At 47.0% G+C, this 23,780-nt stretch overlaps 1 protein-coding gene across 1 annotated transcript in view; it reads left to right on the top strand.

Annotated features, from left to right (window-relative positions):
- NPR2 (natriuretic peptide receptor 2) overlaps window positions 1-23,780 on the top strand; it is a 95,645-nt gene that overhangs the window by 29,245 nt on the left and 42,620 nt on the right. The window contains exons 4-5 of the mRNA XM_056553732.1: window positions 16,266-16,401; window positions 17,004-17,098. Of these exons, the coding sequence (XP_056409707.1) occupies window positions 16,266-16,401; window positions 17,004-17,098 (231 nt within the window). The remainder of the gene's footprint in view (window positions 1-16,265; window positions 16,402-17,003; window positions 17,099-23,780) is intronic.

Genomic DNA, 23,780 nt, shown 5'->3' with positions numbered 1-23,780 from the left:
CAGCTTTATTACACAGAACAGTATAAACAAGTCCGGCCCCTCCCCAGCTTTATTACACAGAACAGTATAAACAAGTCCGGCCCCTCCCCAGCTTTATTACACAGAACAGTATGAACAAGTCCGGCCCCTCCCCAGCTTTATTACACAGAACAGTATAAACAAGTCCGGCCCCTCCCCAGCTTTATTACACAGAACAGTATAAACAAGTCTGGCCCCTCCCCCGCTTTATTACACAGAACACTATAAACAAGTCCGGCCCCTCCCCAGCTTTATTACACAGAACAGTACTGTATACAAGTCCGGCCCCTCCCCCGCTTTATTACACAGAACAGTATAAACAAGTCCGGCCCCTCCCCAGCTTTATTACACAGAACAGTATAAACAAGTCCGGCCCCTCCCCAGCTTTATTACACAGAACAGTACTGTATACAAGTCCGGCCCCTCCCCCGCTTTATTACAAAGAACAGTACTGTATACAAGTCCGGCCCCTCCCCCGCTTTATTACACAGAACAGTATGAACAAGTCTGGCCCCTCCCCCGCTTTATTACACAGAACAGTATAAACAAGTCCGGCCCCTCCCCAGCTTTATTACACAGAACAGTATAAACAAGTCCGGCCCCTCCCCAGCTTTATTACACAGAACAGTATAAACAAGTCCGGCCCCTCCCCCGCTTTATTACACAGAACAGTATAAACAAGTCCGGCCCCTCCCCAGCTTTATTACACAGAACAGTATAAACAAGTCCGGCCCCTCCCCAGCTTTATTACACAGAACAGTATAAACAAGTCCGGCCCCTCCCCAGCTTTATTACACAGAACAGTATAAACAAGTCCGGCCCCTCCCCAGCTTTATTACACAAGAACAGTATAAACAAGTCCGGCCCCTCCCCAGCTTTATTACACAGAACAGTATGAACAAGTCCGGCCCCTCCCCAGCTTTATTACACAGAACAGTATAAACAAGTCCGGCCCCTCCCCAGCTTTATTACACAGAACAGTATAAACAAGTCTGGCCCCTCCCCCGCTTTATTACACAGAACACTATAAACAAGTCCGGCCCCTCCCCAGCTTTATTACACAGAACAGTACTGTATACAAGTCCGGCCCCTCCCCCGCTTTATTACACAGAACAGTATAAACAAGTCCGGCCCCTCCCCAGCTTTATTACACAGAACAGTATAAACAAGTCCGGCCCCTCCCCAGCTTTATTACACAGAACAGTACTGTATACAAGTCCGGCCCCTCCCCCGCTTTATTACAAAGAACAGTACTGTATACAAGTCCGGCCCCTCCCCCGCTTTATTACACAGAACAGTATGAACAAGTCTGGCCCCTCCCCCGCTTTATTACACAGAACAGTATAAACAAGTCCGACCCCTCCCCAGCTTTATTACACAGAACAGTATAAACAAGTCCGGCCCCTCCCCAGCTTTATTACACAGAACAGTATAAACAAGTCCGGCCCCTCCCCCGCTTTATTACACAGAACAGTATAAACAAGTACGGCCCCTCCCCAGCTTTATTACACAGAACAGTATAAACAAGTCCGGCCCCTCCCCAGCTTTATTACACAGAACAGTATAAACAAGTCCGGCCCCTCCCCAGCTTTATTACACAGAACAGTATAAACAAGTCCGGCCCCTCCCCAGCTTTATTACACAGAACAGTATGAACAAGTCCGGCCCCTCCCCAGCTTTATTACACAGAACAGTATAAACAAGTCCGGCCCCTCCCCAGCTTTATTACACAGAACAGTATAAACAAGTCTGGCCCCTCCCCCGCTTTATTACACAGAACACTATAAACAAGTCCGGCCCCTCCCCAGCTTTATTACACAGAACAGTACTGTATACAAGTCCGGCCCCTCCCCCGCTTTATTACACAGAACAGTATAAACAAGTCCGGCCCCTCCCCAGCTTTATTACACAGAACAGTCTAAACAAGTCCGGCCCCTCCCCAGCTTTATTACACAGAACAGTACTGTATACAAGTCCGGCCCCTCCCCCGCTTTATTACAAAGAACAGTACTGTATACAAGTCCGGCCCCTCCCCCGCTTTATTACACAGAACAGTATGAACAAGTCTGGCCCCTCCCCCGCTTTATTACACAGAACAGTATAAACAAGTCCGGCCCCTCCCCAGCTTTATTACACAGAACAGTATAAACAAGTCCGGCCCCTCCCCAGCTTTATTACACAGAACAGTGTAAACAAGTCCGGCCCCTCCCCCGCTTTATTACACAGAACAGTACTGTATACAAGTCCGGCCCCTCCCCAGCTTTATTACACAGAACAGTACTGTATACAAGTCCGGCCCCTCCCCAGCTTTATTACACAGAACAGTATAAACAAGTCCTGCCCCTCCCCCGCTTTATTACACAGAACAGTACTGTATACAAGTCCGGCCCCTCCCCAGCTTTATTACACAGAACAGTATAAACAAGTCCTGCCCCTCCCCCGCTTTATTACACAGAACAGTATGAACAAGTCTGGCCCCTCCCCAGCTTTATTACACAGAACAGTACTGTATACAAGTCTGGCCCCTCCCCAGCTTTATTACACAGAACAGTACTGTATACAAGTCCGGCCCCTCCCCAGCTTTATTACACAGAACAGTATAAACAAGTCCGACCCCTCCCCAGCTTTATTACACAGAACAGTATAAACAAGTCCGGCCCCTCCCCAGCTTTATTACACAGAACAGTACTGTATACAAGTCCGGCCCCTCCCCAGCTTTATTACACAGAACAGTATAAACAAATCCGGCCCCTCCCCAGCTTTATTACACAGAACAGTATAAACAAGTCCGGCCCCTCCCCAGCTTTATTACACAGAACAGTACTGTATACATGTCCGGCCCCTCCCCAGCTTTATTACACAGAACAGTACTGTATACAAGTCCGGCCCCTCCCCCGCTTTATTACACAGAACAGTATAAACAAGTCCGGCCCCTCCCCAGCTTTATTACACAGAACAGTACTGTATACAAGTCCGGCCCCTCCCCAGCTTTATTACACAGAACAGTATAAACAAGTCCGGCCCCTCCCCAGCTTTATTAAACAGAACAGTATGAACAAGTCTGGCCCCTCCCCAGCTTTATTACACAGAACAGTATAAACAAGTCCGGCCCCTCCCCAGCTTTATTACACAGAACAGTATAAACAAGTCCGGCCCCTCCCCAGCTTTATTACACAGAACAGTTTGAACAAGTCCGGCCCCTCCCCAGCTTTATTACACAGAACAGTACTGTATACAAGTCCGGCCCCTCCCCAGCTTTATTACACAGAACAGTATAAACAAGTCCGACCCCTCCCCCGATTTATTACACAGAACAGTATGAACAAGTCTGGCCCCTCCCCCGCTTTATTACACAGAACAGTATAAACAAGCCCGGCCCCTCCCCGCTTTATTACACAGAACAGTACTGTATACAAGTCCGGCCCCTCCCCAGCTTTATTACACAGAACAGTATAAACAAGTCTGGCCCCTCCCCAGCTTTATTACACAGAACAGTACTGTATGCAAGTCCGGCCCCTCCCCAGCTTTATTACACAGAACAGTATAAACAAGTCCGGCCCCTGCCCAGCTTTATTACACAGAACAGTATAAACAAGTCCGGCCCCTCCCCAGCTTTATTACACAGAACAGTATGAACAAGTCCGGCCCCTCCCCAGCTTTATTACACAGAAAAGTATGAACAAGTCCGGCCCCTCCCCAGCTTTATTACACAGAACAGTATGAACAAGTCCGGCCCCTCCCCAGCTTTATTACACAGAACAGTATGAACAAGTCCGGCCCCTCCCCAGCTTTATTACACAGAACAGTACTGTATACAAGTCCGGCCCCTCCCCAGCTTTATTACACAGAACAGTATAAACAAGTCTGGCCCCTCCCCAGCTTTATTACACAGAACAGTACTGTATACAAGTCCGGCCCCTCCCCCGCTTTATTACACAGAACAGTATAAACAAGTCTGGCCCCTCCCCAGCTTTATTACACAGAACAGTATAAACAAGTCCGGCCCCTCCCCAGCTTTATTACACAGAACAGTATAAACAAGTCCGGCCCCTCCCCAGCTTTATTACACAGAACAGTATAAACAAGTCTGGCCCCTCCCCAGCTTTATTACACAGAACAGTATAAACAAGTCCGGCCCCTCCCCAGCTTTATTACACAGAACAGTATGAACAAGTCCGGCCCCTCCCCAGCTTTATTACACAGAACAGTATAAACAAGTCTGGCCCCTCCCCAGCTTTATTACACAGAACAGTATGAACAAGTCCGGCCCCTCCCCAGCTTTATTACACAGAACAGTATGAACAAGTCCGGCCCCTCCCCAGCTTTATTACACAGAACAGTACTGTATACAAGTCCGGCCCCTCCCCAGCTTTATTACACAGAACAGTACTGTATACAAGTCCAGCCCCTCCCCAGCTTTATTACACAGAACAGTACGGTATACAAGTCCGGCCCCTCCCCAGCTTTATTACACAGAACAGTATAAACAAGTCCGGCCCCTCCCCAGCTTTATTACACAGAACAGTATAAACAAGTCCGGCCCCTCCCCAGCTTTATTACACAGAACAGTATGAACAAGTCCGGCCCCTCCCTAGCTTTATTACACAGAACAGTATGAACAAGTCCGGCCCCTCCCCAGCTTTATTACACAGAACAGTACTGTATACAAGTCCGGCCCCTCCCCAGCTTTATTACACAGAACAGTATAAACAAGTCCGGCCCCTCCCCAGCTTTATTACACAGAACAGTACTGTATACAAGTCCGGCCCCTCCCCAGCTTTATTACACAGAACAGTATGAACAAGTCTGGCCCCTCCCCAGCTTTATTACACAGAACAGTATAAACAAGTCTGGCCCCTCCCCAGCTTTATTACACAGAACAGTACTGTATACAAGTCTGGCCCCTCCCCAGCTTTATTACACAGAACAGTACTGTATACAAGTCCGGCCCCTCCCCAGCTTTATTACACAGAACAGTACTGTATACAAGTCCGGCCCCTCCCCAGCTTTATTACACAGAACAGTACTGTATACAAGTCCGGCCCCTCCCCAGCTTTATTACACAGAACAGTACTGTATACAAGTCCGGCCCCTCCCCCGCTTTATTACACAGAACAGTACTGTATACAAGTCCGGCCCCTCCCCCGCTTTATTACACAGAACAGTATGAACAAGTCCGACCCCTCCGCAGCTTTATTACACAGAACAGTATAAACAAGTCCGGCCCCTCCCCAGCTTTATTACACAGAACAGTATGAACAAGTCCGGCCCCTCCCCAGCTTTATTACACAGAACAGTACTGTATACAAGTCCGGCCCCTCCCCAGCTTTATTACACAGAACAGTATAAACAAGTCCGGCCCCTCCCCAGCTTTATTACACAGAACAGTATGAACAAGTCCGGCCCCTCCCCAGCTTTATTACACAGAACAGTACTGTATACAAGTCCGGCCCCTCCCCAGCTTTATTACATAGAACAGTACTGTATACAAGTCTGGCCCCTCCCCAGCTTTATTACACAGAACAGTATAAACAAGTCTGGCCCCTCCCCAGCTTTATTACACAGAACAGTATAAACAAGTCCGGCCCCTCCCCAGCTTTATTACACAGAACAGTATAAACAAGTCTGGCCCCTCCCCAGCTTTATTACACAGAACAGTATAAACAAGTCCGGCCCCTCCCCAGCTTTATTACACAGAACAGTACTGTATACAAGTCCGGCCCCTCCCCAGCTTTATTACACAGAACAGTACTGTATACAAGTCCGGCCCCTCCCCAGCTTTATTACACAGAACAGTATAAACAAGTCCGGCCCCTCCCCAGCTTTATTACAAAGAACAGTACGGTATACAAGTCCGGCCCCTCCCCAGCTTTATTACACAGAACAGTATAAACAAGTCTGGCCCCTCCCCAGCTTTATTACACAGAACAGTGTAAACAAGTCCGGCCCCTCCCCAGCTTTATTACACAGAACAGTACTGTATACAAGTCCGGCCCCTCCCCAGCTTTATTACACAGAACAGTATAAACAAGTCCGGCCCCTCCCCAGCTTTATTACACAGAACAGTACTGTATACAAGTCCGGCCCCTCCCCAGCTTTATTACACAGAACAGTATAAACAAGTCTGGCCCCTCCCCAGCTTTATTACACAGAACAGTACTGTATACAAGTCCGGCCCCTCCCCAGCTTTATTACACAGAACAGTACTGTATACAATTCCGGCCCCTCCCCAGCTTTATTACACAGAACAGTATGAACAAGTCCGGCCCCTCCCCAGCTTTATTACACAGAACAGTATAAACAAGTCCGGCCCCTCCCCAGCTTTATTACACAGAACAGTACTGTATACAAGTCCGGCCCCTCCCCAGCTTTATTACACAGAACAGTACTGTATACAAGTCCGGCCCCTCCCCAGCTTTATTACACAGAACAGTACTGTATACAATTCCGGCCCCTCCCCAGCTTTATTACACAGAACAGTATGAACAAGTCCGGCCCCTCCCCAGCTTTATTACACAGAACAGTATAAACAAGTCCGGCCCCTCCCCAGCTTTATTACACAGAACAGTACTGTATACAAGTCCGGCCCCTCCCCAGCTTTATTACACAGAACAGTACTGTATACAAGTCCGGCCACTCCCCAGCTTTATTACACAGAACAGTATAAACAAGTCCTGCCCCTCCCCCGCTTTATTACACAGAACAGAACTGTATACAAGTCCGGCCCCTCCCCAGCTTTATTACACAGAACAGTATAAACAAGTCCTGCCCCTCCCCCGCTTTATTACACAGAACAGTATGAACAAGTCTGGCCCCTCCCCAGCTTTATTACACAGAACAGTACTGTATACAAGTCCGGCCCCTCCCCAGCTTTATTACACAGAACAGTACTGTATACAAGTCTGGCCCCTCCCCAGCTTTATTACACAGAACAGTATAAACAAGTCTGGCCCCTCCCCAGCTTTATTACACAGAACAGTACTGTATACAAGTCCGGCCCTTCCCCAGCTTTATTACACAGAACAGTATAAACAAGTCCGGCCCCTCCCCCGATTTATTACACAGAACAGTATGAACAAGTCTGGCCTCTCCCCAGCTTTATTACACAGAACAGTACTGTATACAAGTCCGGCCCCTCCCCAGCTTTATTACACAGAACAGTACTGTATACAAGTCTGGCCCCTCCCCCGCTTTATTACACAGAACAGTATAAACAAGTCCTGCCCCTCCCCAGCTTTATTACACAGAACAGTACTGTATACAAGTCCGGCCCCTCCCCAGCTTTATTACACAGAACAGTATGAACAAGTCCGGCCCCTCCCCAGCTTTATTACACAGAACAGTATAAACAAGTCTGGCCCCTCCCCAGCTTTATTACACAGAACAGTACTGTATACAAGTCCGGCCCCTCCCCAACTTTATTACACAGAACAGTACTGTATACAAGTCCGGCCCCTCCCCAGCTTTATTACACAGAACAGTACTGTATACAAGTCCGGCCCCTCCCCAGCTTTATTACACAGAACAGTATAAACAAGTCTGGCCCCTCCCCAGCTTTATTACACAGAACAGTACTGTATACAAGTCCGGCCCCTCCCCAGCTTTATTACACAGAACAGTATAAACAAGTCTGGCCCCTCCCCAGCTTTATTACACAGAACAGTACTGTATACAAGTCCGGCCCCTCCCCAGCTTTATTACACAGAACAGTACTGTATACAAGTCCGGCCCCTCCCCAGCTTTATTACACAGAACAGTACGAACAAGTCCGGCCCCTCCCCAGCTTTATTACACAGAACAGTATAAACAAGTCCGGCCCCTCCCCAGCTTTATTACACAGAACAGTATAAACAAGTCCGGCCCCTCCCCAGCTTTATTACACAGAACAGTACTGTATACAAGTCCGGCCCCTCCCCCGCTTTATTACACAGAACAGTATAAACAAGTCCGGCCCCTCCCCAGCTTTATTACACAGAACAGTATAAACAAGTCCGGCCCCTCCCCAGCTTTATTACACAGAACAGTATGAACAAGTCCGGCCCCTCCCCAGCTTTATTACACAGAACAGTATGAACAAGTCCGGCCCCTCCCCAGCTTTATTACACAGAACAGTACTGTATACAAGTCCGGCCCCTCCCCAGCTTTATTACACAGAACAGTATAAACAAGTCTGGCCCCTCCCCAGCTTTATTACACAGAACAGTACTGTATACAAGTCCGGCCCCTCCCTCGCTTTATTATACAGAACAGTATAAACAAGTTTGGCCCCTCCCCAGCTTTATTACACAGAACAGTATAAACAAGTCCGGCCCCTCCCCAGCTTTATTACACAGAACAGTACTGTATACAAGTCCGGCCCCTCCCCAGCTTTATTACACAGAACAGTATAAACAAGTCTGGCCCCTCCCCAGATTTATTACACAGAACAGTATAAACAAGTCCGGCCCCTCCCCAGCTTTATTACACAGAACAGTACTGTATACAAGTCTGGCCCCTCCCCAGCTTTATTACACAGAACAGTATGAACAAGTCCGGCTCCTCCCCAGCTTTATTACACAGAACAGTATGAACAAGTCCGGCCCCTCCCCAGCTTTATTACACAGAACAGTATAAACAAGTCTGGCCCCTCCCCAGCTTTATTACACAGAACAGTACTGTATACAAGTCCGGCCCCTCCCCAGCTTTATTACACAGAACAGTACTGTATACAAGTCCGGCCCCTCCCCAGCTTTATTACACAGAACAGTACTGTATACAAGTCCGGCCCCTCCCCAGCTTTATTACACAGAACAGTATAAACAAGTCCGGCCCCTCCCCAGCTTTATTACACAGAACAGTACTGTATACAAGTCTGGCCACTCCCCAGCTTTATTACACAGAACAGTACTGTATACAAGTCCGGCCCCTCCCCAGCTTTATTACACAGAACAGTATAAACAAGTCCGGCCCCTCCCCAGCTTTATTACACAGAACAGTATGAACAAGTCCGGCCCCTCCCCAGCTTTATTACACAGAACAGTACTGTATACAAGTCCGGCCCCTCCCCAGCTTTATTACACAGAACAGTACTGTATACAAGTCCGGCCCCTCCCCAGCTTTATTACACAGAACAGTATAAACAAGTCTGGCCCCTCCCCAGCTTTATTACACAGAACAGTACTGTATACAAGTCCGGCCCCTCCCCCGCTTTATTACACAGAACAGTATAAACAAGTCTGGCCCCTCCCCCGCTTTATTACACAGAACAGTATAAACAAGTCCGGCCCCTCCCCAGCTTTATTACACAGAACAGTATAAACAAGTCCGGCCCCTCCCCAGCTTTATTACACAGAACAGTATAAACAAGTCTGGCCCCTCCCCAGCTTTATTACACAGAACAGTATAAACAAGTCCGGCCCCTCCCCAGCTTTATTACACAGAACAGTACTGTATACAAGTCCGGCCCCTCCCCAGCTTTATTACACAGAACAGTACTGTATACAAGTCCGGCCCCTCCCCAGCTTTATTACACAGAACAGTATAAACAAGTCCGGCCCCTCCCCAGCTTTATTACACAGAACAGTACTGTATACAAGTCCGGCCCCTCCCCAGCTTTATTACACAGAACAGTATAAACAAGTCCGGCCCCTCCCCAGCTTTATTACACAGAACAGTATAAACAAGTCTGGCCCCTCCCCAGCTTTATTACACAGAACAGTACTGTATACAAGTCCGGCCCCTCCCCAGCTTTATTACACAGAACAGTACTGTATACAAGTCCGGCCCCTCCCCCGCTTTATTACACAGAACAGTATGAACAAGTCTGGCCCCTCCCCAGCTTTATTACACAGAACAGTATGAACAAGTCCGGCACCTCCCCAGCTTTATTACACAGAACAGTATAAACAAGTCCGGCCCCTCCCCCGCTTTATTACACAGAACACTATAAACAAGTCCGGCCCCTCCCCAGCTTTATTACACAGAACAGTACTGTATACAAGTCCGGCCCCTCCCCAGCTTTATTACACAGAACAGTATAAACAAGTCTGGCCCCTCCCCAGCTTTATTACACAGAACAGTACTGTATACAAGTCCGGCCCCTCCCCAGCTTTATTACACAGAACAGTATAAACAAGTCCGACCCCTCCCCAGCTTTATTACACAGAACAGTATAAACAAGTCCGGCCCCTCCCCAGCTTTATTACACAGAACAGTATAAACAAGTCCGGCCCCTCCCCAGCTTTATTACACAGAACAGTATAAACAAGTCCGGCCCCTCCCCAGCTTTATTACACAGAACAGTATAAACAAGTCGGGCCCCTCCCCAGCTTTATTACACAGAACAGTACTGTATACAAGTCCGGCCCCTCCCCAGCTTTATTACACAGAACAGTATAAACAAGTCCGGCCCCTCCCCAGCTTTATTACACAGAACAGTATAAACAAGTCTGGCCCCTCCCCAGCTTTATTACACAGAACAGTACTGTATACAAGTCCGGCCCCTCCCCAGCTTTATTACACAGAACAGTACTGTATACAAGTCCGGCCCCTCCCCAGCTTTATTACACAGAACAGTATAAACAAGTCCGGCCCCTCCCCAGCTTTATTACACAGAACAGTATAAACAAGTCCGGCCCCTCCCCAGCTTTATTACACAGAACAGTACTGTATACAAGTCCGGCCCCTCCCCAGCTTTATTACACAGAACAGTACTGTATACAAGTCTGGCCCCTCCCCAGCTTTATTACACAGAACAGTACTGTATACTAGTCCGGCCCCTCCCCAGCTTTATTACACAGAACAGTACTGTATACAAGTCCGGCCCCTCCCCAGCTTTATTACACAGAACAGTATAAACAAGTCCGGCCCCTCCCCAGCTTTATTACACAGAACAGTACTGTATACAAGTCTGGCCCCTCCCCAGCTTTATTACACAGAACAGTATAAACAAGTCCGGCCCCTCCCCAGCTTTATTACACAGAACAGTACTGTATACAAGTCTGGCCCCTCCCCAGCTTTATTACACAGAACAGTATAAACAAGTCCGGCCCCTCCCCAGCTTTATTACACAGAACAGTACTGTATACAAGTCTGGCCACTCCCCAGCTTTATTACACAGAACAGTACTGTATACAAGTCTGGCCCCTCCCCAGCTTTATTACACAGAACAGTATAAACAAGTCCGGCCCCTCCCCAGCTTTATTACACAGAACAGTACTGTATACAAGTCTGGCCACTCCCCAGCTTTATTACACAGAACAGTATAAACAAGTCCGGCCCCTCCCCAGCTTTATTACACAGAACAGTATAAACAAGTCCATTATATTATATAACAGCAACAGGAGAATACAGCAGCACACTGCTAGCACAAAGATATAGATGAAACATGAGTATATAGATACAACATGAGTATATAGATAGAACATGAAAAGCTATACAGCTGTAATGCAATAAATGAAGATATGAAACTATGAGATTATGAGGTACTTACCTTGCAAATTTGGCACCAAATAGCGTTTACCGTCCCACCACGGTAAGGTGACCTCATTCTGAGACGGACCCTACACTGTGAATATTCCTCTGTGTGAACAGTACAACAGGCATTGCAAGGTCTGAAACATCCATGGCACCTAATATACACCTGATAGAGGGGGGTGGGGTGCAGGAGCCAACATGGAGGTAGCCACTCCCCCGTGCTGGCCAACTTATTCATTGGTTGTATTACACATACGGGGGAGTGGCTACCTCCATGTTGGCTCCTGCACCCCACCCACCTCTATCAGGTGTATATAGCAGCACTATTATAGTAATACTATATACGGGGGAGTGGCTACCTCCATGTTGGCTCCTGCACCCCACCCACCTCTATCAGGTGTATATAGCAGCACTATTATAGTAATACTATATACGGGGGAGTGGCTACCTCCATGTTGGCTCCTGCACCCCACCCCCCTCTATCAGGTGTATATAGCAGCACTATTATAGTAATACTATATACGGGGGAGTGGCTACCTCCATGTTGGCTCCTGCACCCCACCCACCTCTATCAGGTGTATATAGCAGCACTATTATAGTAATACTATATACGGGGGAGTGGCTACCTCCATGTTGGCTCCTGCACCCCACCCCCCTCTATCAGGTGTATATAGCAGCACTATTATAGTAATACTATATACGGGGGAGTGGCTACCTCCATGTTGGCTCCTGCACCCCACCCCCCTCTATTAGGTGTATATTAGGTGCCTTGGATGTTTCAGACCTTGCAATGCCTGTTGTACTGTTCACACAGAGGAATATTCACAGTGTAGGGTCCGTCCCAGAATGAGGTCACCTTACCGTGGTGGGACGGTAAACGCTATTTGGTGCCAAATTTGCAAGCCAAGTACCTCATAATCTCATAGTTTCATATCTTCATTTATTGCATTACAGCTGTATAGCTTTTCATGTTCTATCTATATACTCATGTTGTATCTATATACTCATGTTTCAACTATATCTTTGTGCTAGCAGTGTGCTGCTGTATTCTCCTGTTGCTGTATATTTAGCCCAGCAGCCTGCACCTGTAAGCCAGGTTTTTACAATAGTTTGGAATTAATAGTGCTGGCCAACTTATTCTTTGGTGTATATATATATATATATATATATATATATATATATATATATATATGTATATATATTTATATATTTTATGTGTGTGTGTGGATTATATATAAATTTGTGTATATATGTATTGATTGTGTGTGTGTGTGTGTGTGTATATATATATAAAATATGTGTGTTTGGATTATATATAGGTTTGTGTATATATGTATTGATTGTGTGTATATATATATATATATATCTATAATGTGTGTGTGTTACGCCTAGCGCTCCGGGTCCCCGCTCCTCCCCGGAGCGCTCACGGCGTCTCTCTCCCCGCAGCGCCCCGGTCAGTCCCGCTGACCGGGAGCGCTGCACTGTCATGGCCGTCGGGGATGCGATTCGCACAGCGGGACGCGCCCGCTCGCGAATCGCATCCCAGGTCACTTACCCGTCCCGGTCCCCTGCTGTCATCTGCTGGCGCGCGCGGCTCCGCTCTCTAGGGCGCGCGCGCGCCAGCTCTCTGCGACTTAAAGGGCCAGCGCACCAATGATTGGTGCCTGGCCCAATTAGCTTAATTGGCTCCCATCTGCTCCCTGCCTTTATCTGATCTCCTCCCATGCACTCCCTTGCCGGATCTTGTTGCCTTGTGCCAGTGAAAGCGTTTAGTGTGTCCAAAGCCTGTGTACCTGAACTTCTGCTACCCATCCTGACTACGAACCTTGCCGCCTGCCCCCGACCTTCTGCTACGTCTGACCTTGCCTCTGCCTAGTCCTTCTGTCCCACGCCTTCTCAGCAGTCAGCGAGGTAGAGCCGTTGCTAGTGGATACGACCTGGTTGCTACTGCCGCAGCAAGACCATCCCGCTTTGCGGCGGGCTCTGGTGAAAACCAGTAGCCTCTTAGAACCGGTCCACTAGCACGGTCCACGCCAATCCCTCGCTGACACAGAGGATCCACTACCTGTAAGCCGAATCGTGACAGTAGATCCGGCCATGGATCCCGCTGAGGTGCCGCTGCCAAGTCTCGCTGATCTTCCCACGGTGGTCGCTCAGCAATCGCAGCAGATTGCCCAACAAGGACAGCAGCTGTCGCAGTTGACCGCCATGTTACAGCAAATTCTGCCTCTGCTACAGCAGCAACCATCTCCTCCGCCAGCTCCTGCACCTCCTCCGCAGCGAGTGGCCGCTCCTAACCTCCGCTTGTCCCTGCCGGACAAATTTGATGGGGACTCCAGACTCTGCCGTGGATTTTTGTCTCAGTGTTCCCTGCATATGGAGATGTTGTCAGACTTGTTTCCTACAGAACGGTCTAAGGTGGCGTTCGTAGTGAGCCTTCTTTCAGGAAAGGCCCTGTCTTGGGCCACACCGCTCTGGGACCGCAATGATCCTGCCACAGCCACAGTCCAGTCCTTCTTTGCTGAAGTCCGAAGTGTCTTTGAGGAACCTGCCCGAGCCTCTTCTGCTGAGACTGCCTTGCTGAACCTGGTCCAGGGTAATTCTTCCGTTGGCGAGTACGCCATACAATTCCGTACTTTTGCTTCTGAACTATCCTGGAATAATGAGGCTCTCTGCGCGACCTTTAAAAAAGGCCTATCCAGTCGCATCAAGGATGTGCTGGCCGCACGAGAGATTCCTGCCAACCTCCAAGAACTCATCCATCTAGCTACCCGCATTGACATGCGTTTTTCTGAGCGACACCAAGAGCTCCGCCAGGAAAAAGACTTAGATCTCTGGGCACCTCTCCCACAGCATCCTTTGCAGTCTATGCCTGGGCCTCCCGCCGAGGAGGCCATGCAAGTGGATCGGTCTCGCCTGACCCAGGAAGAGAGGAATCGCCGTAGAGAAGAAAATCTCTGTCTGTACTGTGCCAGTACCGAGCATTTCTTGGTGGATTGCCCTATCCGTCCTCCACGCCTGGGAAACGCACGCACGCACCCAGCTCACGTGGGTGTGGCGTCTCTTGGTTCTAAGTCTTCTTCTCCACGTCTCACGGTGCCCGTGCGGATTTCTCCTACAGCCAACTCCTCCCTCTCAGCCGTGGCCTGCTTGGACTCTGGTGCCTCCGGGAATTTTATTGTGGAGTCCTTTGTTAATAAATTCAGCATCCCAGTGACCCGTCTCGCCAAACCGCTCTACATTTCCGCGGTCAACGGAGCCAGATTGGACTGCACCGTGCGTTACCGCACAGAACCCCTCCTGATGTCTATCGGACCCCACCACGAAAGGATTGAGTTCTTCATTCTCCCCAGTTGTACCTCTGAGGTCCTCCTCGGTCTGCCATGGCTCCGGCTTCATTCCCCCACCCTTGATTGGACCACCGGGGAGATAAAGAACTGGGACTCTGCCTGCCATAGGAAGTGCCTCTCCCCCCCTCCCAGTCCCGTCAGGCAAGCCTCTGTGCCTCCTCATGGCTCCCGTCCTGGTGTCACACTGCCCCGTGCCAGGCTTCGCCCTCTGCCCTCCCTCCCCATTCCCACTCCTGCTGTACTGCCTGCCGCTGAGGAAACCCTCCATTTTTTCCCGGTGTCCTCATCCCAGGGGAGGCAGTTGCCGGTCAAAGAAAAGGGGAGACCTAAGGGGGGGGGTACTGTTACGCCTAGCGCTCCGGGTCCCCGCTCCTCCCCGGAGCGCTCACGGCGTCTCTCTCCCCGCAGCGCCCCGGTCAGTCCCGCTGACCGGGAGCGCTGCACTGTCATGGCCGTCGGGGATGCGATTCGCACAGCGGGACGCGCCCGCTCGCGAATCGCATCCCAGGTCACTTACCCGTCCCGGTCCCCTGCTGTCATCTGCTGGCGCGCGCGGCTCCGCTCTCTAGGGCGCGCGCGCGCCAGCTCTCTGCGACTTAAAGGGCCAGCGCACCAATGATTGGTGCCTGGCCCAATTAGCTTAATTGGCTCCCATCTGCTCCCTGCCTTTATCTGACCTCCTCCCATGCACTTCCTTGCCGGATCTTGTTGCCTTGTGCCAGTGAAAGCGTTTAGTGTGTCCAAAGCCTGTGTACCTGAACTTCTGCTATCTCCCCTGACTACGAACCTTGCCGCCTGCCCCCGACCTTCTGCTACGTCTGACCTTGCCTCTGCCTAGTCCTTCTGTCCCACGCCTTCTCAGCAGTCAGCGAGGTAGAGCCGTTGCTAGTGGATACGACCTGGTTGCTACTGCCGCAGCAAGACCATCCCGCTTTGCGGCGGGCTCTGGTGAACACCAGTAGCCTCTTAGAACCGGTCCACTAGCACGGTCCACGCCAATCCCTCGCTGACACAGAGGATCCACTACCTGGAAGCCGAATCGTGACAGTGTGCTTGGATTGTATATAGGTTTGTGTATATATATATATATATATATATATATATATATATGTATGTATTGATTGTGTGTGTATATATATATATATATATATAATATGTGTGTGTGGATTGTATATAGGTTTGTGTGTATATATATATATGTATTGATTGTGTGTGTGTATATATATATGTATTGATTGTGTGTGTATATATAATATGTGTGTGTGGATTGTATATAGGTTTGTGTGTATATATATATGTATTGATTGTGTGTATATATATATTATAGTATATACTGTAGATATATAGATTGTATACATAATATATACACGCAGTAGAAACACTCTTCTCCATAACCACCAATCAGAGCGCAGTTGTGTTGAGGTCATGTGACTCTCCCTACAGATGAACCTCATTGCCGGATGCTTCTATGATGGCGTCCTTCTTTACGCTCAGGCGCTGAATGAGACTTTACAGGAAGGAGGAAATCCGAAGGATGGGATCCGCATCGTCCAGAAGATCCAGGAGCGCAGCATGCAGGGTGAGGATGATGGGAGTTATATCATTATTATTATCTCCTCATGGTCTGTATACAGGGGATGATGGGAGTTATATCATTATTATTATCTCCTCATGGTCTGTATACAGGGGATGATGGGAGTTATATTATTATTATTATTATCTCCTCATGGTCTGTATACAGGGGATGATGGGAGTTATATTATTATTATTATTATTATCTCCTCATGGTCTGTATACAGGGGATGATGGGAGTTATATTATTATTATTATTATCTCCTCATGGTCTGTATACAGGGGATGATGGGAGTTATATTATTATTATTATTATTATCTCCTCATGGTCTGTATACAGGGGATGATGGGAGTTATATTATTATTATTATTATTATTATCTCCTCATGGTCTGTATACAGGGGATGATGGGAGTTATATTATTATTATTATTATTATCTCCTCATGGTCTGTATACAGGGGATGATGGGAGTTATATTATTATTATTATTATCTCCTCATGGTCTGTATACAGGGGATGATGGGAGTTATATTATTATTATTATTATCTCCTCATGGTCTGTATACAGGGGATGATGGGAGTTATATTATTATTATTATTATTATCAGGTGTGACCGGTACAGTCAGTATGGACAAGAACAATGACCGAAACATTGACTTTGACCTGTGGACAATGGCCGATCACCAGAACGGGAACTTCGAGGTGAGATCATGTGATTCCAAGATCCCCCATAACAGTGTCCTCTACAGATCCCCCATAACAGTGTCCTCTACAGATCCCCCATAACAGTGTCCTCTACAGATCCCCCATAACAGTGTCCTCTACAGATCCCCCATAACAGTGTCCTCTACAGATCCCCCATAACAGTGTCCTCTACAGATCCCCCATAACAGTGTCCTCTACAGATCCCCCATAACAGTGTCCTCTACAGATCCCCCATAACAGTGTCCTCTACAGATCCCCCATAACAGTGTCCTCTACAGATCCCCCATAACAGTGTCCTCTACAGATCCCCCATAACAGTGTCCTCTACAGATCCCCCATAACAGTGTCCTCTACAGATCCCCCATAACAGTGTCCTCTACAGATCCCCCATAACAGTGTCCTCTACAGATCCCCCATAACAGTGTCCTCTACAGATCCCCCATAACAGTGTCCTCTACAGATCCCCCATAACAGTGTCCTCTACAGATCCCCCATAACAGTGTCCTCTACAGATCCCCCATAACAGTGTCCTCTACAGATCCCCCATAACAGTGTCCTCTACAGATCCCCCATAACAGTGTCTTCTACAGATCCCCCATAACAGTGTCCTCTACAGATCCCCCATAACAGTGTCCTCTACAGATCCCCCATAACAGTGTCCTCTACAGATCCCCCATAACAGTGTCCTCTACAGATTCCCCATAACAGTGTCCTCTACAGATCCCCCATAACAGTGTCCTCTACAGATCCCCCATAACAGTGTCCTCTACAGATCCCCCATAACAGTGTCCTCTACAGATCCCCCATAACAGTGTCCTCTACAGATCCCCCATAACAGTGTCCTCTACAGATCCCCCATAACAGTGTCCTCTACAGATCCCCCATAACAGTGTCCTCTACAGATCCCCCATAACAGTGTCCTCTACAGATCCCCCATAACAGTGTCCTCCACAGATCCCCCATAACAGTGTCCTCTACAGATCCCCCATAACAGTGTCCTCTACAGATCCCCATAACAGTGTCCTCTACAGATCCCCCATAACAGTGTCCTCCACAGATCCCCCATAACAGTGTCCGCTACAGATCCCCCATAACAGTGTCCTCTACAGATCCCCCATAACAGTGTCCTCTACAGATCCCCCATAACAGTGTCCTCTACAGATCCCCATAACAGTGTCACCTACAGATCCCCCATAACACATACACAACAACTAAGTAAAGAAACCACGGCTGTTCCGCTATAACATAACACTACCAACAAAATAGAACCAGATCATGTAAAATAACTTTTATTAACACATATGCAAAAAATACATACAATAAAAAATAATAAAAAGAGGATAAAATAAGGCACTACAATGGCAGTCACAGAAGATGGGAGCAGGTAAGTGGTGTGGCCCTACATGGAGTACAGGGAATAACTGGGGTACCATAGAAAATACAAATGTAAACATGGAAGAGGTCACTGGATATTATTACAAGATGGCTATAAACATGGGGAACAAATAATGTAACAGTGACACATCAAAGAATGTCCTAAATGGGAAAGAATACAAGAAACAGAGAGTCACCAAGGGAGAAATGAATGAGACACCATAAAGTCCTCCTGCCATGCAGCCACACACCTACCTCCTCCTACCCCAACGTATGTTTCGCCTGTGCTTCATCAGGGAGCGTGTCTAAACCTCCTGCCAGGTGGGTATATAAATCCTCACTCCACCAATGGTGTCCCTCCTCTAGATGATTGATAGCTGTCTAATCCAATAAGAGGCCATCATTGCCCCTCATACCACTGGACCTACCTCTCTATCTGATCGCCAGTAATAAGTCCCACCTGTCTATCTCACCTCCTAGTATGGTGCTGTATAATGAGATGCGACTAGCGCATCATCACTGCGCGCCGCCATTGGAGAAGTGCTGCGCTGGATGAGCTCAAAGACTTCCTGGTCACATGACCAGAGACCGGTCATGTGATCCCGCATCATCACTAGGCGGTCACATGATCGGAGGAGTCTGCGCGTTACAGCTTGAATGACAGGGGGCGGTACCCGCGCCGTATCGCAGTGGGAGAGTACTAGTAGCAGTGCGATCTAGGCACATAACAGGATGCGAACATCCCGAGTATCTGCAAACCGCACCAAGGGGATCGGCCGACATAGACATAAATAACAAGACACAACATAAAACATACAGGTGGATACAGATATAACACCACAAGCCAAAAAGTGCAACAAACTATGAAAGGGGGACAAAGTGACTGGGAGACCCACCCGAAATGTGATGAATGTGAAAAATGATGATCAGTGAAGAGACGAAAATCCCCTAGAAAAAGAGTAAGGAAAAATAATTAAACAGACGTGTATTATGAAATTAATTAGTTAATTATTGGAAAATTGATCAAAAATAGCAAACTAAAACATAAATGTGAAATAATAGTGAAAAAGGAGGAGTAAGTGACACAGAAAGTCATTAAACTGATTGAATAGACAAAATGGTGATGTGAAAATGTATTAAAATAAAATATGGTCCAAACCTATTATTGGGAGGATCCGTGATAGAGAAAAACTATTAGATCCCTGAAAATAAACACGTTAGGTGAAAGTATCAATACTAAAGTGCCCGAGGACGAAAAAAGTCCATATAAGTGCATAATAAAAACAACAATTGATAGGGGATATAAATATATATATCGATTAAAAATACAGGGATAAAATCAGTGATAGAATATGGTAAAAAGGTGACCAATGTAAGATAATAGAGAAAAATGAGTGAAAATAATAATACAAGTGAATCACTAGGATAGAAGCGCGCGGTGCTATGTATAATAAAGTGCATTAATATAATAAACTGCTAGAAAAATATGCTGGAAAAAACCACTCGGCAGCACAGAGTATAAATTATTAATGTGAAAAAAGAAGACGAGTAAAAATGTCCAATAAATGGACCGGTATTAGATGTATAAAGCTGTCTATATGCTAAGAAATAATGATGAATTCATGTATAGGTTACAAATACAGCAGGAGGTAGGAATATGGATACATGGCAGGTAGGACAAAATAACACTGGAGGGAACTGTAGACACCATGGGATATCTAAAAACAAAAAGAGACAAAGAAAAGAGGATTAAAACCAATGTAAACAAGACAAACACATTAAAAACAACCCACCAGATAAGTGGTAATAAACACACGCGGATCGGGAGGATCACTACCTAAAGTCACAGCGCTTAAATAAATGGTGCAAAACTCGCATTATCGTTTAATCCTTTTGGTGGAAGGGTATTTAACCTATATATCCATCTAGTTTCAATCTGAGCCAATCTCACTTTCCAATTTCCTCCTCGTGCCCCTGAGAGAATCCTGTCTATTCCTCTCACCTTGATTTGAGTAGGGTCACAATCGTGATGAATTTTAAAGTGGCGTGGAATTGTGGTCAGACGTGTGATGTCATCTTCATGTATTGCTGCTGTGACTCCCAAGACGTGTTCCCTAATGCGTTTTTTCAATTCACGAGTTGTCATCCCTATATAGACAGGGTTACACGGGCAGGTCAAGTGGTAGATGACCCCGACAGTGTTGCACAGAATGGTATGACGAATCTGAAACACCCTACTGCCGTCATAATTGACAAAACTAGTGTCCGTGTACATATTGGGGCAAGCTACACAATGACCACATGGGCGACATCCCCATTTGGGCTTCGCTGCGCCGAACAGTGGTTCCGATTTCTTGCCCCTGAGATGGCTATGAACCAACATGTCTCTCAGGTTGGGACTCCTTCTGAAGGTAAGGGAAGGTGTTTTGGATATGTACAGACTTAAAACCGGATCAGCCAGCAGTATGTTACAATTTTTAAGTAAGATATCTTTCTCTTGGGGTACTTGAGCATGGTAGGACGTAATCAGTCTTACCTGGTTGTCACTCTTGTCCTTATGCCTAGTCTGAAGAAGACTGTTCCTGCTCGTATGTTTTGCTCGTAGATACGCCCGCTTAATCCAACTTTCTTTGTAGCCCCTCTCAGAAAACCTGGTCCAAAGTTCCGCGGCCCGATGTTCAAACGCAGGTTCTGAAGAACAGATACGTTTAAGACGTAAAAACTGGCCCATCGGTATACCTCTAATGAGGTTCTGGGGATGTGCAGAGTGGGCATGAAGAAGAGAATTAGTGGCAGTTGGTTTACGGAATAGATCGGTCTGTACATACCCCCTATTATCCACAAAGGAGATGTCCAAGAAATCCATGTGGTGTCTGCCCACCTTATACGTCAGCTTGATGTTGAGGGTATTCCTGTTCAAAGATTCCATGAATCGCTGGAGATCCGAGAGAGAACCTTTCCAAACAAAGATGATATCGTCAATGAACCTAGCCCACATTTGCACTTTCTCAATGTGAGGGATGGGGTCGGTGATGAAAATGGATTGTTCCCAGGCCCCCAAAAACAAATTTGCATACGATGGCGCACATGCCGCGCCCATCGCAGTCCCTTGTGTTTGTAAGTAATATACATCTTTAAAGAGAAAGAAATTATGGGATAAGGCAAAATTGAGGAGTTCCAAAATGAACTCACCACGATCGCTATCAATGCCCGACATCCGAAGGGTTTCGCCAACGGCACGCAGACCATCGTGATGACGGATAGAGGTATATAGGGCTTCAACGTCACTCGTGACGATAACCATGTCTTCGTCCAATTGAATATCCTCAATCCTTCTCAAGGCGTCTGTAGTGTCTTTAATGTAGGAAGGTAACGTCTCAACGATTGGCCTGAGGACATGATCAATTAATTTACATATCAGTTCACAGAAATTATTTGAACCGGACACTATTGGCCTACCTGGAGGATGGGGGAGTTGCTTGTGAACCTTAGGGAGCAGGTAGAACATAGCGATCGTAGGATATTCAATCTTGAGATGTTGTTCTTGTTGTGACGTGATGATTCCCTTGGAATTTGCCTGTCGAAGGATAGAAAATAGTTCCCCCTGAAATTTGGTAAGTGGATTAAATGTCAAGCGTTTATAGTAGGTGGAGTCCTTCAATTGTCTGAAAGCCTCCTTCTCGTACAGTTCCAGGGGCCAAATGACTACATTGCCCCCTTTGTCAGAGGGTTTGATAATCACATCCCTGAGGGATTTGAGTTGATCAATGGCTTCCCTCTGTATGCGTGTACAATTATCAAAAAGATGATTTTTTTTTACATTTTCTCAAGCTCATGACAGGTGGTCTGCAGAAAAATATCCAAATAGGAAGAAATAGACATGGGGGGAACTTACGTGACTTGGGGATGAGACTTTGAGGGAACCATGAAGTTTGAGAAGTGGATGGTTCGTCCGATAGCTCTTCCAAGGCCTGAAGTGCCAATAATTAATCTCGGGATGAACAAAATTATGCCGTAGATCTGCCGTGAAAAATCTTTTTGAACAGTGACTTTCTTGAAAACAGGTGGAGGTCTTTTTGGACCTCAAAAACTTCCACGCTAGACGTGGGAGAAAAAGATAATCCCATATTTAGTACAGATTCTTGTTCAGGGGTCAAAACACGTGAAGATAGATTAATTACCTTTGATGATTGCCGCTGGGAGTCCTGGGTATTCGCTCGGTTCACTCTTCTGCGAGTTGCGGGACCATGGTAGGTATCATAACGGTCAATTTTTGGTTTCCGACGTCTGGAGGAGCGAGAGGAGATTGATGATATATCCGATAAAGTATCCTGGGAGGCCCTAGTGGATATAGATCCCCTGCGCTCCCTATTGCCCGGGTTGTTAAATTTTCATTTATAAACTCTCTGATTCTGATAGTCCGTGACATCTCTCTGATATTTTTTGATCTTTTGTTCTTGAATTTGTTTTTCCCATACAAGATGTAGGTCATCCAATTCTTTGAGAAACACACTGTTCTCATCGGCTGTCAGAACATCCTGTAGCTGTCTATTCACGGTGTTAATTTCCACCGCCATAGAGTCCAAAGATCTGGAATTAAGGTCTAGAATCAGTTGGATGTATTTCATAGAGCTTTCATGGCTCACCTCTTCCCATTGTTGGGAGAAGACACTGTCATCTCTTCCATATGCTGGGAAAGTCTGGATACGTAATCCTCTAGGTATTAATCCTTTAGACTTATATTGCTCCAATGACACTCTGTTCCACCATGTTTTAGTACGTCTATATAACAAATTGCGCAAAGTAGTTTTCAAAATCCGTGTAGACTCCCGATCCGTTCCTGCTGTAACTGCAACCGTAGTGCCAAAAAGGTTCTCGGCCTGTGTGCGCCAAGTATTCTCACGTGCTGAAAAATCTATGGCGGTGGAAATTAACACCGTGAATAGACAGCTACAGGATGTTCTGACAGCCGATGAGAACAGTGTGTTTCTCAAAGAATTGGATGACCTACATCTTGTATGGGAAAAACAAATTCAAGAACAAAAGGTCAAAAAATATCAGAGAGATGTCACGGACTATCAGAATCAGAGAGTTTATAAATGGAAATTTAACAACCCGGGCAATAGGGAGCGCAGGGGATCTATATCCACTAGGGCCTCCCAAGATACTTTATCGGATATATCATCAATCTCCTCTCGCTCCTCCAGACGTCGGAAAGCAAAAATTGACCGTTATGATACCTACCATGGTCCCGCAACTCGCAGAAGAGTGGACCGAGCGAATACCCAGGACTCCCAGCGGCAAT

The sequence above is a fragment of the Hyla sarda genome, unplaced genomic scaffold (genome assembly GCF_029499605.1).
Source record: "Hyla sarda isolate aHylSar1 unplaced genomic scaffold, aHylSar1.hap1 scaffold_361, whole genome shotgun sequence".
NCBI classification, from domain to species: domain Eukaryota; kingdom Metazoa; phylum Chordata; class Amphibia; order Anura; family Hylidae; genus Hyla; species Hyla sarda.
This window is presented reverse-complemented; position numbering and strand designations above follow the sequence as displayed.